General features: G+C 41.5%; 1 protein-coding gene across 2 annotated transcripts in view; it reads left to right on the top strand.

The window, feature by feature from the left end:
* The first annotated feature begins 1,988 nt into the window (after window positions 1-1,988).
* ITGAV (integrin subunit alpha V) overlaps window positions 1,989-16,893 on the top strand; it is a 108,870-nt gene continuing 93,965 nt past the window's right edge. The window contains exons 1-2 of one of the 2 annotated variants that reach the window (XM_061433378.1): window positions 1,989-2,473; window positions 15,706-15,836. In XM_061433378.1, the coding sequence (XP_061289362.1) occupies window positions 2,289-2,473; window positions 15,706-15,836 (316 nt within the window). In that variant the 5' untranslated portion in view covers window positions 1,989-2,288. The remainder of the gene's footprint in view (window positions 2,474-15,705; window positions 15,837-16,893) is intronic. The other variant, XM_061433388.1, reaches the window with a different exon arrangement.

Raw genomic sequence — 16,893 nt, 5'->3', positions numbered from 1 at the left:
TGAAGCGACTTAGCAGCAGCAGCAGGTTAGTCATATCTTTCCTTCCAAGGAGTAAGCACCATCTGCAGTGATTTTTGGAGCCCAGAAAAATAAAGTCAGCCACTGTTTCCATGGCACCCCACTCCAGTACTCTTGCCTGGAAAATCCCATAGGCAGAGTAGCCTGGTAGGCTGCAGTACATGGGGTCGCTAAGAGTTGGACACAACTGAGTGACTTCACTTTCACTTTCATGCATTGGAGAAGGAAATGGCAACCCACTCCAGTGTTCTTGCCTGGAGAGTCCCAGGGACGGAGGGAGCCTGGTGGGCTGCCGTCTCTGGGGTCGCACAGAGTCGGATACGACTGAAGAGACTTAGCAGCAGCAGCAGCAGCAGCAGCAGCACTGTTTCCACTGTTTCCCCATCTATTTCCCATGAAGTGATGGGACCAGATGCCATGATCTTAAGTTTTCTGAAAGTTGAGCTTTAAGCCTTTTTCACTCTCCTCTTTCACTTTCATCAAGAGGCTCTTTAGTTCTTCACTTTCTGCCATAAGGGTGGTGTCATCTGCCTATCTGAGGTTATTGATATTTCTCCTGGCAATCTTGATTCCAGCTTGTGCTTCATCCAGCCCAGCGTTTCTCATGATGTACTCTGCATATAAGTTAAATAAGCAGGGTGACAATATACAGCCTTGACGTACTCCTTTTCCTATTTGGAACCAGTCTGTTGTTCCATGTCCAGTTCTAACTGTTGCTTCCTGACCTGCGTATACGTTTCTCAAGAGGCAGGTCAGGTAGTCTGGTATTCCCATCTCTTTCAGAATTTTCCACAGTTTATTGCGATCCACACAGTCAAAGGGTTTGATATAGTCAATAAAGCAGAAATAGATGTGTTTTTTTTTGAACTCTCTTGCTTTTTCGATGATCCAGCGGATGTTGGCAATTTGATCTCTGGTTCCTCTGCCTTTTCTAAAACCAGCTTGAACATCTGGAAGTTCACGGTTCACATATTGCTGAAGCCTTGCTTGGAGAATTTTGAGCATTACTTTACTAGCGTGTGAGATGAGTGCAATCATGCCGTAGTCTGAGCATTCTTTGGCATTGCCTTTCTTTGGGATTGGAATGAAAACTGACCTTTTCCAGTCCTGTGGCCACTGCTGAGTTTTCCAAATGTGCTGGCATACTGAGTGCAGCACTTTCACAGCATCATCTTTTAGGATTTGAAATAGCTCAACTGAAATTCCATCACCTCCATTAGCTTTGTTCATAGTGATGCTTCCTAAGGCCCACCTGACTTCACATTCCAGGACATCGGGCTCTAGGTCAGTGATCACACATTCGTACTTCTACACTAATAAACTAGGAGTAAGGTTTTGACTAATCTGACGTAATTTAAAACGGTTAGTGCGGTTCTTTGCCCTGCCCATCTTTTCGGGGTCGGCTGAAGATCAGCTTTAACACGACTCGCCTGGAAGAGGCTGTGCTAGCATTCTGAAAGTTTATAATTAAGTTCAGTGTTTGAGTGTGGGCTAGAATTGGGGAGGAGAACGACCATTAATTACAGAGTTTCGTCTGTGGTTGCCTGAGGGCTTTAAAGTACCAGAAACAGGAAAAACGGACAAAGCTTTACTCATTTTTAAATAAACGTCGCACAAGAGTTGCCGACGGAATCCGGCTGCCCTTGGCACTCCGTAGGGCGCGGGCGGGCTGGGACGCTCGAGCATCTCCTCCACCGACCATCGTTCACCCCCCACCCCGCTACTCCGGTTGTGGGTCTGAGGCCCTAGTCTAGGAGCGCTGCCGCTGACCCGGGCTCTGAGGGTTTGGGGCCTCGATCCTCGAGCCCCGTTCTTGGGACAGGAGGCGATAGCCAGCGCGCACGGAAGTGTGCTCGGCTCGTCCCAGTCCGAGTCTGACTCTCCTCCCCCACTTCCTCCTGCGATGGCTCAGCCTCCAGGGCGGCTCCTCCTCCTGCTCTGCCTCCTCCCACTGGCCGAGGCAGGACCCCGGCCGGGGGTGCGGCGCCCGTCCCGGCAGTCCCGAGCCCGAGGCGCGACGCTGAGCGGCCGAGCGGGAGGGAGGCGGGGGCCGCCCGAGCTGCTGTCCCCGCCCCGCGCGCCCTGCGCCCCACTTCCCGGGCGGCCGCTCAACAGCTCGGCCCTCCTTCCTCCCCCAGCGCTGTCCGGGACTCGCGGGGAAGCGAGCAGCTGGCAAGTTTCGGCGCGCGCAGGCGGCGGGCCGCGGGCTCCGTGCGCTCCGGGAGGGGTGGCCGCGGCTCCGGGCTCGGCGCCCCGCGCGCACTTCGACGATGGCTTCTCTGCCGCGGCGGCGACTGCGCCTTCGCCCCCGCCGCCTCCTGCTCCTTCTCCCCGGAATCCTGCTGCCTCTTTGCGGCGCCTTCAATCTAGATGTGGAGAGTCCTGCGGAGTACTCCGGCCCAGAGGGAAGTTATTTCGGCTTCGCGGTGGACTTCTTCGTGCCCAGCGCGTCTTCGTAAGTGGCCACCCTTGGAAGGGGAGTTGGTCCCCTCCGCCATCAAGCGCACCCACCCTGCGATTTCCCATAGGGAGCGACCTCTGCAAAAGATCCCGGCGTCTTTCTATCCGTTCCTTCTAACCTTCCCTCCCCCTCACTGGGCGAGTTAGATTCTGGGTGGATGAAATATTTGGGGGAGGTGAGCCCCTGCACTGCTCATCACCCAGTTCCCCCTTCTCCCTTCTTCATAGGGAGCGCTTTGAAGCAGACCTGTGCTTAAAATTAGGGGAAAGAGGGAAATCAACAAAGGCTAGTCCGGCGGAACACCGCGCAGCCTCTGCGGGCTCCCGGGACTTGGTCAGTTTCATCTCTGAACTTCTTTCTCTCCTATACCAGTTAAAGTTAGCCTTTCCTGTAGTCGTCTTTTTTGCTTCACAGACTTACTTAAACACCCGTGTTTTTCGCTCTCCCCAAAGCCCTCCCTCATTCTTTACGCCTCTCAGTCTGATTTTGTCCCTCCTCGTCTGCTCCTTTTCCAGACATTCTGATGACTAAAATGACCATTCTGTCGTAGGAGATTCATTGTGTCTTATCTCTGAGACTGTCAAACCTGTGTACATTGGAGGCTGAACAGATGAATTGGATGTGTCATCTGTTCTTTTTATAGTGATCCATTATTTGGGTCATTGTTCAGAAAGAACAAGGGTGTTTGCTGAGTTTTCACTCACTACAGGTCTTTTCAGTTATGTTTCAAATTACCAACGTTTCGCGTTGCACAGGATTTGGAACAGAGTTATTGTCATTATTGGATTAAAAGTTGTCTCTCACGTCACCAAACGCTGACATCATTCTCACCACCCACCACCTTTTTTAGCGTTAGAAATACTGATTTAATCAATGTTCACTGGCTGTCTTTTGATGTTTAAATCTTGTTTCCAACAGGGAGAACTGTTCCTAGCTCTTATAAATCGTAGCAACATATTTTTGTTTTTTTGTTTTTTCTGTATTTTAAAGTATTGTTTTTTGGGGAGGGGAGGGAGGATAATTTTAATGGTCAGTGCTTTTTAGAACCATTTTTTCTTATTCATACATACCTAATTTGAAGATGATTAAGTATTTTTCCTTGACTTTTAATAATATTCATCAGGATTTATTCTTTCTGAGAGTTGTTGATTATCATTCATTTTGGTGACAACCTTTGCAGCACTTTGGAAAATCTGTTGGAAGCAGTTGGTGGAAACTAGACCTCGATCTCTGTAGTGAACTCAGTTTTGCTTTCTCCAGCATCATTGCTTTTTATGAGACCTGAGCACAGATTTTCCAAAGTGATAAAAATAATCATTAACTTCAGGAAGCATTTACTGCCTTCTCATTTGATGTAATCATATTTTCAGCCTTTTTTGTTATTTAAATTTCTTTTTGTCTCCAGATAGTTTTAAGTGTATGCCTTTATATTGCAGAGGATTTTAGTTGCTCTCAGAGTGCTCTTAATAATTCTAATAGTTTTGAAAATGCGTGCTGTTTTTTGTCAAGAGTTACAGAAACAAGAATTAGCATTTAAATGTTTTCTAGTTGATGGAGTGTTTTGCAAATATTGCTCTTAACTCTGTGGCAACCCTCTGAGTTTAGTGGTGTAAAGATATGTGACAGAATGATAAACTTAGTGTTTTACCATGGAAAATGCAGTAATGTTGACTGTTGGCCTGACATATTTCCTATTTTTTGGCTGCGAGGGTGGATGTCTACTTTGTGACTAGCCATTGTAGTTGTTGAATACACTGTGACCTCACAGGTTTACATGATCTCCCACTTGGGCCTTTAATGGTAAGGTAAAACTGAAGTTGGTTTGGTTTCATATAACATTTTGAAACTTTCTTCACTAACTTTGTTATTAATAGACTAGTGAGCTCTAGAAAAGCCTTACTTAAAAAAATATAAAATTATCTTTGAGATTAAAAAAACCCAAAATATATATAAACAAAGGTGTCTACTTCTGAGCATTTCAGATTTAAAAAAGATTGATGCAAACTTATGCTTCCCTGGTGGCTCAGTGGTAAAGAATCCGCTGCCAGTGCAGGAGATGTGGGCTCCATCTCTGGCTTGGAAAGATCTCCTCGAGAAGGAAATGGCAACCCACTCCAGGATTCTTGCCTGGACAATCCCAAGGACAGAGGAACCTGGTGGCTACAGTCCATGGGGTTGCAAAGAGTCAGACAGGACTGAAATGACTGAACAACAATGTGCTTAATTTTGGAGAGAGGTACTTCTAAAGTTTAACAAGCATTGGAATCCCAGGTGCACGAGAATGCCGTTTACAGTATCAGCAGCTGCATTTACTGTTGTCATTTGGTGTGATAATAAACATCTAAAGGGAAATAAAATTCACGTTAAAAAAAGTGCTAATTAAAAATTCCTTTCTTCTGAAGGAAGAGTGCCTGGATTAATGAGGAAGCAATGAGGTCTCCTCCTGCTGCTTCTGGTTTCTGAAGGTGTCTAAATACCTTTGGCAAGCTGTAGGACTGTTTTATGTCTCATTTTTCTTGTTACAGAACATTGTTACCAAATTGTATCCATACCCTGATGAAAACTAATGAATCAGTGTTCATAATAAGCAAAAATATTAAAGTGACTTCAGTAAAATTTCTCCAGAAATGTCTTAGGTTTAAAGTGAAAAGTCAGAAAAATTGTGATTTGAAAATTATAAAAAATATAGAAAACAAACTTATGATTACCAGAGGGGAAAGATTGTAAGGGGAGAAGGATAAACTAGGAGTTTGAGATTAGCAGATGCAAATTACTGTATATAAAATAAAGCAACAAGGATTTACTGTATAGAACAGGAAACTATATTCAATGTCTTGTAATAAGTTGAAATAAGCTATAATGGGAAAGAATACACACACACACACACACACACACACACACATATGTAAAACTGAATCACTTTGCTGTACACCAGAAACTAACACAACATTGTAAATTAGCTATGATTCAGAAGAAAAGGAAAAGTAATTAGGAAAAATAAAACATTGGCACTCCCTATTTTTTTTTCCTGTATGCATTAATTTATGGTGACTGTATTGCCAAACTTACATAAAGTTTAAATAGTGTATACAGGCCAAGAAGCAAAGGCATGTTTTTCTTATGGAGAGTAATTGAAAGAGTTAAAAATTACACCCTAGGCTTAGTTATAATAATGGTATTTTACATTGGTTGACCTATTTTATAATTTACAAAGCACTTTTGCTGTGATTTCTCATTTTGCTCTACACCACAGACCTCTAGGGGAAGAAGGGAAGCAGATAAACTCATTCTTACAGATGAGGGAACTGAGGCCAGAAGCGTTTGTAGCCTTAAGTTGTTTGAGTGGGATGATGTGGGGTAAAATGGAAAAGATGGGAACAAAAGGCAGAAGAAATGAAATTCAAATTCCATTTAATTTTTGTATTCAAATTTTAAGAAGAAAATGAACAGTTTTCTTATTCTTAAGGTATGTTATACAGTTCTCATTTTACATATATTTTGAAATAATGCTATAATGAGCAACACTAGATTATAAGGCTTAATAATTAACACTAGATCATTAAGGCTAATAAGCAACACTTAATAAGGCTATTAAAAAGCAACAATTAATAAGGCTACGAAACAAATAAGCAACACTAGATTATAAGGCTTCCCCCCATTAAACATGATTGGAGCCTTACAGTTACTATTTGTCCTGTGACCCCAAAGACAAGGTTTGGGTGGGTGTGCCCTGGTCACAGGCCATCCTGCAAAATGATTCTCAGTCCTGACTTCCTGTTTGCAACACCTGGAGAGCTTTTAAAACCATACTGCTTCCCTGTCTGCATCTTCTATCTCAAAGCAGAGCTCAAACTTTATATTCAACAGCCTCTGGATCATTTCTCCTTGACTAGACTGTCTTACCTCAGGTTGACAAAAAAGAAAAGGAACTTTTTCACTAAGTGATGTCAATTGCACCTCTGTTTCTATTATGGTACCTTCATTCTCTCTGTCGCTCTGGAAATAATTCATATTCCGCCCTCTCATTTTCTATTTTTCTTTATCTCTCCTACTGCACACCCCTAATATTAGCCAGTGATTAGTCACCAGGCAGAAGGTCCTAGAAGTTCTTCCTTGCTAATGTTCCTTGCATCCATCCCTGCTTTCCACTTGTACTTTGACGAGCTGTCACAAGCATGGTCTGTGGTACTCAGGTTATCACTTTTGCTCATCATTTAGCTCTTAGACCTGCAAAACATCTTACATGTTTCTAACAGTTTTCTCTTTCTGAAGCATCTTTTGATCTTGGTATTCTGCTGTTTAAGTTTCCTCAACAATGTTCTCATGACCAGAGATGAAGTCCAAACTGCTTAACCTGAATGAAGGCCCCTTTCAGTGTGTCCCAGTCTGCTTTTACGTTTAAAAGCTTACATCCTATTTCTCCCTTCGTTTTTGTAACCATCTTCACAACCTTTTTGGAGAAGGCAATCACACCCGACTCCAGTTCTCTTCCCTGGAAAATCCCATGGACGAAGTAGCCTGGTAGGCTGCAGTCCATGGGGTTGCTAGGCGTCGGACACGACTGAGCGACTTCACTTCACTTCACAACCCTTTACCAAATAATACAGGTTATTTTCATGAACTGAACATAGTGTGGGTCTGGCTATATTGGTTCTTTTTTCTTATCATAAATAATATATATGCATAGGTTCTGTCATTTTTATTTAGAAAGCAAGTCCTATGTTGATTTCTCCTGATTAAGGCCCAAGGTTTATAGGATAGATATTATGGAGAAAAAGAGCAAATACATAGAATTTATAATTAAAGCATCTGTTTTACATCATATAAATATTGACTGTAGCTTTTTTTTTTTTATGAAAAAAATGAAAAGTAAATGTGACTGGAATTATAGCTCTGAAATAACATTCAGACAATATAGTACAAATTTCTTTCTATATATGTATATGATCATTTTTTGGAAGTTCCTTTTGGTGAAACCTCACTGGTCAGCCAGAGTCAGCCAAAATATGTTCAACATGCTTTATCATGGAGAAGTCGATGCTGAAAGCAGCCAAATAACTTAGTTCATTTGGAGGGTTTGAAAAGTGTTCTTGTCATTGTTCGGCTGGTTGTCTCTCCTCGGTGGTCAAGGTCCCATTCCCTGCAACTGCCCCTAAAGTACACTTTGGGTTAGAAGTGCGTCCACAGGGCATCTTCCTGCTTGTCTGCTCACATCCTCTTGTCTGTCTCACATCCTCTTCCCCTCCCTTTCCCTCTTCCTCCTTCCCTTCCCTTTTTAAAATTTCCTTTTCCTCCCCCTCTTCTGCGCTCCCTCCTCTCTTCTCCATCCTGACCCTCCCTTTCTATCTCCCTTCTCCCTTCCTATCTGCTGGCCCTCCCTCTTTCTTCTTCACCTGCTACCCTAGAATTTCTTGGCATGATATTAATAACCTGCTCATATATGTAAACCTTAATTTTAAAGCCATTTAATGAAAATAAGTCATTGAGTGAAAATGGGGATTCTGATACTGTTTTGGGGCAAACTTTCTGGTGGGAGATGGATTCTGTCAGGAAACTGCAAGCACGTGAAACTAAGTTGCTCAAGTTCACATTTTTGCTGCTTCTCAGAGAAATCTCTGTCAGCCTCAACTAACCCTGTGCATCTCCCCCAGCTGTCCACCGTGTCAGGAAATGTTGCAAGCCAACCATTTTCTGCCTTCTTTTTTACCTCTCTCCTGAGAGCTTGCCTTTGGGTTAATTAATGACCCTTTGAGAAAATTGAGGAAAGAAAAAGCTCTTTTAAAAAGAGGTTTGAACTTTTTATTTCTTGTTTTATTAGGGAATCATTTTATTAATAGTTGTCTTTCGTTCTGATGTCATCATCTTTTTCATATTTTTATGAAGTGGTCACATTTTCTAAGTTTGCTCTTATCTGTACACATTCAGAAAATTTCTCTTTTAAGTAATTGTACTGGGCATTACTATTTCCATACAATGGAAGTGGAAACTGAGGCTGAGAGATTTACAGTGACTTTCTTGAATGATTTATATGGTGATTAGAACCTTTAGACCCAAACTGCCCATTAGACAGTGCTGCTTACATCACATTTTTTTTTTCTGGTCTGTCACTTCTTTGACTTTAATTAAGCTGTTGTAGGCATTCATTAGATATTCCTAGATGAACTCTAGTAAAAACGATTTAATTGTTTATAAGGTGATTTATTTACAGGCTGTTTTTTGTTACTGTGGCAGAAAGACACAAACTTGTCCTCCCAACACATTAGCAGGCTTTTCCTCTCTGCGATATGTGTTGCTCTTATAGTCTTAATTTTCTCATATAGGATCTTTTGCCACCCTGTACTCTTTGTTCTCTACAAATGCTTACTTTTTTTCTCTCCCTTTTAGAACTTAACATTTGTCTAAGGCAGTCTTACTGTTTTTATCTCTCCATTTTTCTCTTGGAGAACTTTCTCTTAACACTCTTTACAAGTAACTTCAACATCATGTTGACACTTTGCACAAAGAACTTCATTTCTCAGCTTTTTTTCCCTCCCATTCCTCCCATTAACCTAGCACTTAGAAGCTGAGAATGCTCACACATTCCTTTTATATTATTCTACCATTTCTGTGGCATTTCACCAATGTGCAAGACTGCACATGAAGGTATGCTTAGGAAAACTTGATGAACACCCTGGTTAGCACATCTAATTACCGTCATTTCATGCCCATAATGTGCAAATGGTCTGATGAAAAGCAGCAGCCTTGTTCCTGGTCTTATCCAAGGAACTCGAGCTCTGTGCCACCAATAGAGTGAGTGCAATTTCCATTCAGAACTCTCCTGCAGAGCCCTTTTTTCTGTCTTTGCTGAAGCCTGTGTCCCCTACCAACTTCCCAGCCTTCTCTGTCTCTAGTGCCAAGTAAAGAAAGTATCTGAAATCCAAGATTAAGAAGCGATATGTTACAGAAAGAAATTATTTTAAGGATAACTTAACCAGATGTTTATTGGAGGATGATTTCTGCATTCTGCAGGGGTTGATGATAGTGGAGGTGGCTTTTTATCTATGGCTGTTAAAACTGAGACTTATAACTATCAAATGTACCTGCCACTCAGTTGTCAATTTAATAAGCTTTTTTAAAGCGCTTATTATGTGGCAGTACAAAGATGAATGAGGGTATCCTTCATTCATGGAAGCAGTTTATTATAAGGTAGGAAGAAGTGCTTTGACAAAAAATTATTAAAGATACTGTAGTGTGCTGTGTGAGGACAGTTCAGAAATGAGTTTGCTTGTAGGTTTTTAAATAGATTCTGAGAACCAGCTCTTCTGTCCTGGTGTCCTGGAACCTGTCCTTTATCCACAACACAAAAATCATAACACACACCTGTGCTCGTATTACCCTTATTAGGGCTACTGCAGGAATGATCCTATGCCTTTTTAGGTACAGATCTGAAAAGTATACTTCTCAGAAATACTTTTTTTTCCCCCTATCTTGTACTCAAGAATCATTTAATTCAGATAAGGAGGGGCAGTTTTATAATTTTGTAGCCAAATTTTTGACCCGTTGAAAGGCAGATTTCATATATATATGTGTGTGTGTACGGATGTGTGTGTGTAATTTAGTTGTTAACCAGCTCTGCTGTAGAAATGTAGGGTAGGATGATAACTGAGCTGCTCTCTTATTCATGGGGGTTAAGAGTTCTCGAGTTGGACTGTGAAGAGAGCTGAGTGCCGAAGAATTGATGCTTTTGAACTGTGGTGTTGGAGAAGACTCTTGAGAGTCCCTTGGACTGCAAGGAGATCCAACCGGTCCATCCTAAAGGAGATCAGTCCTGGGTGTTCTTTGGAAGGACTGATGCTAAAGCTGAAACTCCAATACTTTGGCCACCTGATGCAGAGAGCTGACTCATTTGAAAAGACCCTGATGCTGGGAAAGATTGAGGGCAGGAGGAGAAGGGGACGACAGAGGATGAGATGGCTGGATGGCATCACCGACTTGATGGACATAAGTCTGGGTGAACTCCGGGAGTTGGTGATGGACAGGGAGGCCTGGTGTGCTGTGATTCATGGGGTCGCAAAGAGTCGGACACGACTGAGCGACTGAACTGAACTGAACTGAACTGAAGGGTTCTCTTACTCAGCTTTTTTTTTTTTCCTTGCTGAATGAAAACTTAGTTGGCTATGAGGAGAAAGAGCCAGCATTGGTGTTTTACTGATGCCAAATATGACTGCATAAAACTTTATTCAGCAGGGTGTGGCTTGGTTGGGAATTTTGTCTTTTGAGTGTGGAGTTTTAAGATAAGTATCTGAAAGCAAGATTCAAGTAATTCATGCAGCCAGCTCTTGACTGGTCTAAATAGGATTTGGTAGCTACCATCCAGAAGAAATGAAATTGATAAATAAAAGTTAAAATCAAAGCATTCCAGTACTTCCCCCAAATCAGCTTTATCACTTTTCCTTTGATGCCATGATTACCTTACAATAAAATATCTTTTAGCTTAAAAAAAAAAGGAAATCAGAGCATTCCATATTTAAGATGTAGGTTTGTTCATAACTTCACAAAAAAGTGAAAAGCAATTGTGAGTATTTTCTTTGCTGGAAGAATGTAAGTGACTTAGTGTTTAGTAAGGAAATGATAGCGGTGGTAGCTTTTATCCAAGGCCTTCTGTGCTTGACTCCGTCCTGCTCAGCCCCTTTTACGCTGGCCTCTTTCTCTGCCTCCTAAATGTTGTTGCTTCCTCTCTTTGGTCCTCCTCTCTGTGCGAAACTCTGCATTCCTAGTTGACATTCCCACCATATTATCTCTAAGACAGAAGTCTCCTTAGAGCCACAGATACCAATTAGGTGTCTCACAGGTATTGCAGGCTAACATGTTGGGAACTGAATTCTTGGTTTTTCTGTAAAATACTCAGTCTGCCTTCTGCTTCCCTACTCTCTCTGCTTTTCTAGCACAGTGTATGGTTCTCCCACTCCTGAGCTCCAGAAGGAAACCGAGGTATTATTCTTTCATCTCATCTTCTCTTTCTACCTTAGTCAAGCCATGAGCTCTTCCTGTTCATTCTACTGCAGATATTTTCCAAATCTGCCCATCCGTCTCTTTCTCCATCTACCCTCCCAATCTCAGTTACTGTCACCTCCTTCCTCCGCTGCTGAAAGTCTCTCACTTTTCTTGTTCCATTTTTACCCCCTCCTTCCTTTATTTGTTTCCCCTAAGGCACCAAATTTCATTTTCTTTATTAGATTATGTCTTTCTCTTGCTTTAAAAAAGAACATTCAGAAGCTTCATATGGACCTTAGGAGAAAACCTGAAAGTTTTCCTCTGGCTGAAGGACCCTGCGTGATTCAGCTTTGGCCAAGCGCCCTAGTTTTATTTTGTGCCATTCTCAGTTTGCTCTCCTTCAGCTGCTCCTCTTCTTTGTAAGTCTTTCCTGCTTTGCGACTTTGTACCTCTGCCTGGGATGTTCCCTTCCACCTCTCTATTGTTGTTGTTCAGTCACAAAGTCGTGTCTGACTCTTGGTGACCCCATGGACTGCAGCACTCCAGGCTACTCTGTCCTCCACTGTCTCCTAGAGTTTACTCAAATTCATGTCCATTGAGTCGGTCATGCTATCTAACCATCTCTTCTTATGTTGCCCCCTTCTCTTTTTCCCTTTAATCTTTCCCAGCATCAGGGTCTTTTCTACTGAGTTGGCTGTTCAGTAGAGCCACTCATCAGGTGGCCAAAATATTGGAGCTTCAGCCTCAGTCCATCCAGTGAATATTCAGGGTTGATTTCCTTTAGGATTGACTGACTTGTTCAACCTCTGCATTCCAGTCCCTTATTCCCTTACTCCCAATACACAAGACGCTCTTTGGCAACTTCCTTCTAATCATGTACACTTCAGTGTCTTAGTGAGTCTTAGTGAAGTCGCTCAGTTGTGTCCGACTCTTTGCGACCCCATGGACTGTAGCCTACCAGGCTCCTCTGTCCATGGGATTTTCCAGGCAATAGTCCTGGAGTGGATTGCCATTTCCTTCTCCAGGGGATCTTCCCAACCCAGGGATCGAACCCGGGTCTCCCTCATCGTAGACAGACGCTTTACCGTCTGAGCCACCAGGGAATTCAGGTAAATCCATTTGTGACTTTACCTACAAGAAGTCTTTTCTCCTAGTTCTTTAAAGATAACTTCCTTAGATATCACTTTATCTGAAGAAAATCTCTCCCCTGCATTCTTTAGAGATAACTTTCCTTTATCTAAAAAGGTGTCCTCTCCCCGTACCCAAATAATGTCTCTCAGCCAATTGTTGGTTTCTTTCCTAGCACTTGTAACAGGGACTAATTTTCTTTGCTAGTGTCTTAATTTTCCCCCGAGGGAATGTAAGCTCCACTGAGAGCAGGAATCAAGATGGTTTTATTCACCCTGGTTTCTCTAGTGCCCAGATCTGTGCCTTAGTAGTGGAGACACTCAATCTATCTTTTTCGGAATGAATAGAAAAACAGCTAAAGAAAAGACCTGTTTTACTTAAAAATCTGATTCCTGATTATTTTTATCTTTTGCTAATTTTACCCTTTTAGGAAATTGAATAGTGGTTTTGTTCTTTGACCAGAGGTTGATTAAATTAATCCAGTGAAAAGAGAAATTTGTTAGTTGCTATAAAAAAAAAATTAAAATATGTTGTTTTAAGACAAGATAAGTTTTCCCAGTGAAGAAATGATAGTATTTAGAATTACCATACGATAGAAATCATTTATTTATTTATTTTTTTTGACCATTCAGGATATAGAATGTATAAAGTAAATCATTAAAAAAAAAACCCCAAAACCCACAAATTAAAACTAAATGTCCCTGTCTTCAGCCAGCATATATTTTTAACAAATTTATTGAGCTATAATTGACATGATTTGCTGGCATATTGAGTGCAGCACTTTCACAGCATCATCTTTCAGGATTTGAAATAGCTCAACTGGAATTCCATCACCTCCACTAGCTTTGTTCGTAGTGATGCTTTCTAAGGCCCACTTGACTTCACATTCCAGGATGTCTGCCTCTAGGTCAGTGATCACACCATCGTGATTATCTGGGTCGTGAAGATCTTTTTGTATAGTTCTTCTGTGTATTCAAGTTTGGAAAACTCAGCAGTGGCCACAGGACTGGAAAAGGTCAGTTTTCATTCCAATCTCAGAGAAAGGCAATGCCAAAGAATGCTCAAACTACTGCACAATTGCACTCATCTCACACGCTAATAAAGTAATGCTCAAAATTCTCCAAGCCAGGCTTCAGCAATATGTGAACTGTGAACTTGCTGATGTTCAAGCTGGTTTTAGAAAAGGCAGAGGAACCAGAGATCAAATTGCCAACATCTGCTGGATCATGGAGAAAGCAAGAGAGTTCCAGAAAAACATCTATTTCTGCTTTATTGACTATGCCAAAGCCTTTGACTGTGTGGATCACAATAAACTGTGGAGAATTCTGAAAGAGATGGGAGTGCCAGACCACCTGACCTGCCTCTTGGGAAATTTGTATGCGGATCAGGAAGCAGCAGTTAGAACTGGACATGGAACAACAGACTGGTTCTAAACAGGAAAAGGAGTCCGTCAAGGCTGTATATTGTCACCTTGCTTGTTTAACTTATATGCAGAGTACATCATGAGAAACACCGGGCTGGAAGAAGCACAAGCTGGAATCAAGATTGTCAGGAGAAATATCAATAACCTCAGATATGCAGATGACACCACCCTTATGGCAGAAAGTGAAGAGGAACTCAAAAGCCTTTGATGAAAGTGAAAGAGGAGAGTGAAAAAGTTGGCTTAAAGCTCAACATTCAGAAAACGAAGATCATGGCATCCAGTCCCATCACTTCATGGCAAATAGATGGGGAAACAGTGGAAACAGTGTCAGAGTTTATGTTTTTGGGCTCCAAAATCACTGCGGATGGTGACTGCAGCCATGAAATTAAAAGACGCTTACTCCTTGGAAGGAAAGTTATGACCAACCTAGATACCATATTCAAAAGCAGAGACATTACTTTGCCAACAAAGATCCGTCTAGTCAAGGCTATGGTTTTTCCTGTGGTCATGTATGGATGTGAGAGTTGGACTGTGAAGAAAGCTGAGTGCCGAAGAATTGATGCTTCTGAACTGTGGTGTTGGAGAAGACTCTTGAGAGTCCCTTGGACTGCAAGGAGATCCAACCAGTCCATTCTGAAGGAGATCAGCCCTGGGATTTCTTTGGAAGGAATGATGCTAAAGCTGAAACTCCAGTACTTTGGCCCCCTCATGCGAAGAGTTGACTCATTGGAAAAGACCCTGATGCTGGGAGGGATTGGGGGCAGGAGGAGAAGGGGACGACAGAGGATGAGATGGCTGGATGGCATCACTGACTCGATGGGCATGAGTCTGGGTGAACTCCGGGAATTGGTGATGGACAGGGAGGCCTGGTGTGCTGCGATTCATGGGGTCGCAAAGAGTTGGACATGACTGAGCGACTGAACTGAACTGACTGAACTGACATGATAAACTGTACCTATCTAAAGTGACAGTTTGGCTGGCATAAATTTTTAGTTGATATAACTTTGCCGAAAAAGGTCCTGTAGTCAAAGCTGTGGTTTTTCCAGTAGTCATGTACAGATGTGAGAGCTGGACCATGAAGAAGGCTGAGTGCCAAAGAATTGATGCTTTTGAATTGTGCTGGAGAAGACTCTTGAGTCTCTTGGACGGCAAAGAGAGCAAACCAGTCAATCCTAAAGGAAATCAACCCTGAATATTCATTAGAAGCACTGATGCTGAAGCTGAACCTCCAGTCCTTTGGCCACCTGATGCAGAGTTGACTCAGTGAAAAAGACCCTGATGCTGGGAAAGATTGAGGGCAGGAGGAGAAGGGGCAGTAGAGGATGAGATGGTTGGATGGCAACAGGAACTCAATGGGCATGAGTTTGAGGAAGATCTGGGAGATAGTGAGGGACAGGGAGGCCTGGTGTGTTGCAGTCCATGGCATCGCAGCAGAGTCTGACACGACTTAGTGACTGAACAACAACAGCGACAACCCTGAAGTTGCCCTGTATTGTGTTACTGGATTGAATAAACCATACTGAATAATGTATGTATGTAAAAGAGCACCGAATGAGTAAGGAAGATGGATTATGCTCTCAGTGAGTGGTTTTTTAAAAATATTTGTGGATAAAATAAGGAGAATGATTGCTTTTCCTAAATCACAAGAGATGGTTTATGCTTTGTGTGACTTAAAGTCTTTGTCTTCCCATTTGTATTTTAGCAGGATGTTTCTTCTGGTGGGAGCGCCCAAAGCAAACACTACCCAGCCTGGGATTGTGGAAGGAGGGCAAGTCCTTAAGTGTGACTGGTCTTCTCACCGTAGGTGCCAGCCAATTGAGTTTGATGCCACAGGTAAGCATTTATATGGTGGCCCCTTTTCTTAATTTCTGTTACTTATATTTTCCCCCTATCTTTACCTCCCTCCATTTGACATAGTTTAAAACCTTTAATTTTTGAAAGTACTTGCATTAGCTTAAATGTAACAATTTAATGACATATATATATAAGTACTTCAGATCCCCAGAGAGTTAAAGACAAATGACTTATTATATGATTTTTTGTTTTTTGTACAATTTTGTGGCATGTGAAAGCCTTAATACATTGTGTTTCTATTGCTTTAGATGTCTGCAACTTTAACTGGTAATGTAACCTGCAGAAGTCTGGGGAAATCTATTAAAATTTTTTTGCCAACAGAGAAAGGACAAAAAGCTTTCTTTGAAGAGGTGCAAAAAATTTTATCAAAAACCAGTTGAGTAATCTTTTGTATTCAAGTAGATTTGGTTGACTTAAAAAAATTCTTTTCTAGAATTTATTGGGGAAATAATATGTTATGATTCTGATAACATTAAAGTTTTCTCTACAGGGACAATTCCACTGTGGTGGTAAGGAGAAAGATAGGATAAGATGAGAAATAAATAATTGTAAGTTTTTCACTTACATAGGTAAAATAAAATATGCATAATCCTATATATATTTCTGTTGGTATATTTATCTACATTTGTGAAAGCTTAGAGAATCCTTAAAGAAAGAGTTTGACATTCTTCAGGTGCAATAGTCTGCATAATTTTTTTAACAATGTTGATTTGCTGGCTTTGACAGAATATTTTAAGATAAGTCTGAAGAAAATTAATATTTTTTTCCATATTGTTATTTACTGCTAGTTCTAAAATTCATTCTGGGAATTATACTATCAATTAAACAGAAATCATGATATGGACTGTTCCATTTGATATCATGATCAGTGCCAAAATGAATGTCATTAAGCCAGTTCTTTATAGGAATCAGGTCACGTTTGCTTTTTTCCATTTGAAACCATCTGCATTAAACCTTGTTTTTTTCCCCATATATATGGCATTTGGAAAACTCTAGGAGTATGTAAAAGGTTCAGTTTTACCACAAACAGAGAAAT

The sequence above is a fragment of the Bos javanicus genome, chromosome 2 (assembly GCF_032452875.1).
Source record: "Bos javanicus breed banteng chromosome 2, ARS-OSU_banteng_1.0, whole genome shotgun sequence".
Taxonomy (NCBI): domain Eukaryota; kingdom Metazoa; phylum Chordata; class Mammalia; order Artiodactyla; family Bovidae; genus Bos; species Bos javanicus.
The sequence above is the reverse complement of the archived record's forward strand: the minus strand, read 5'-3'. Positions and strand labels throughout refer to the sequence as shown.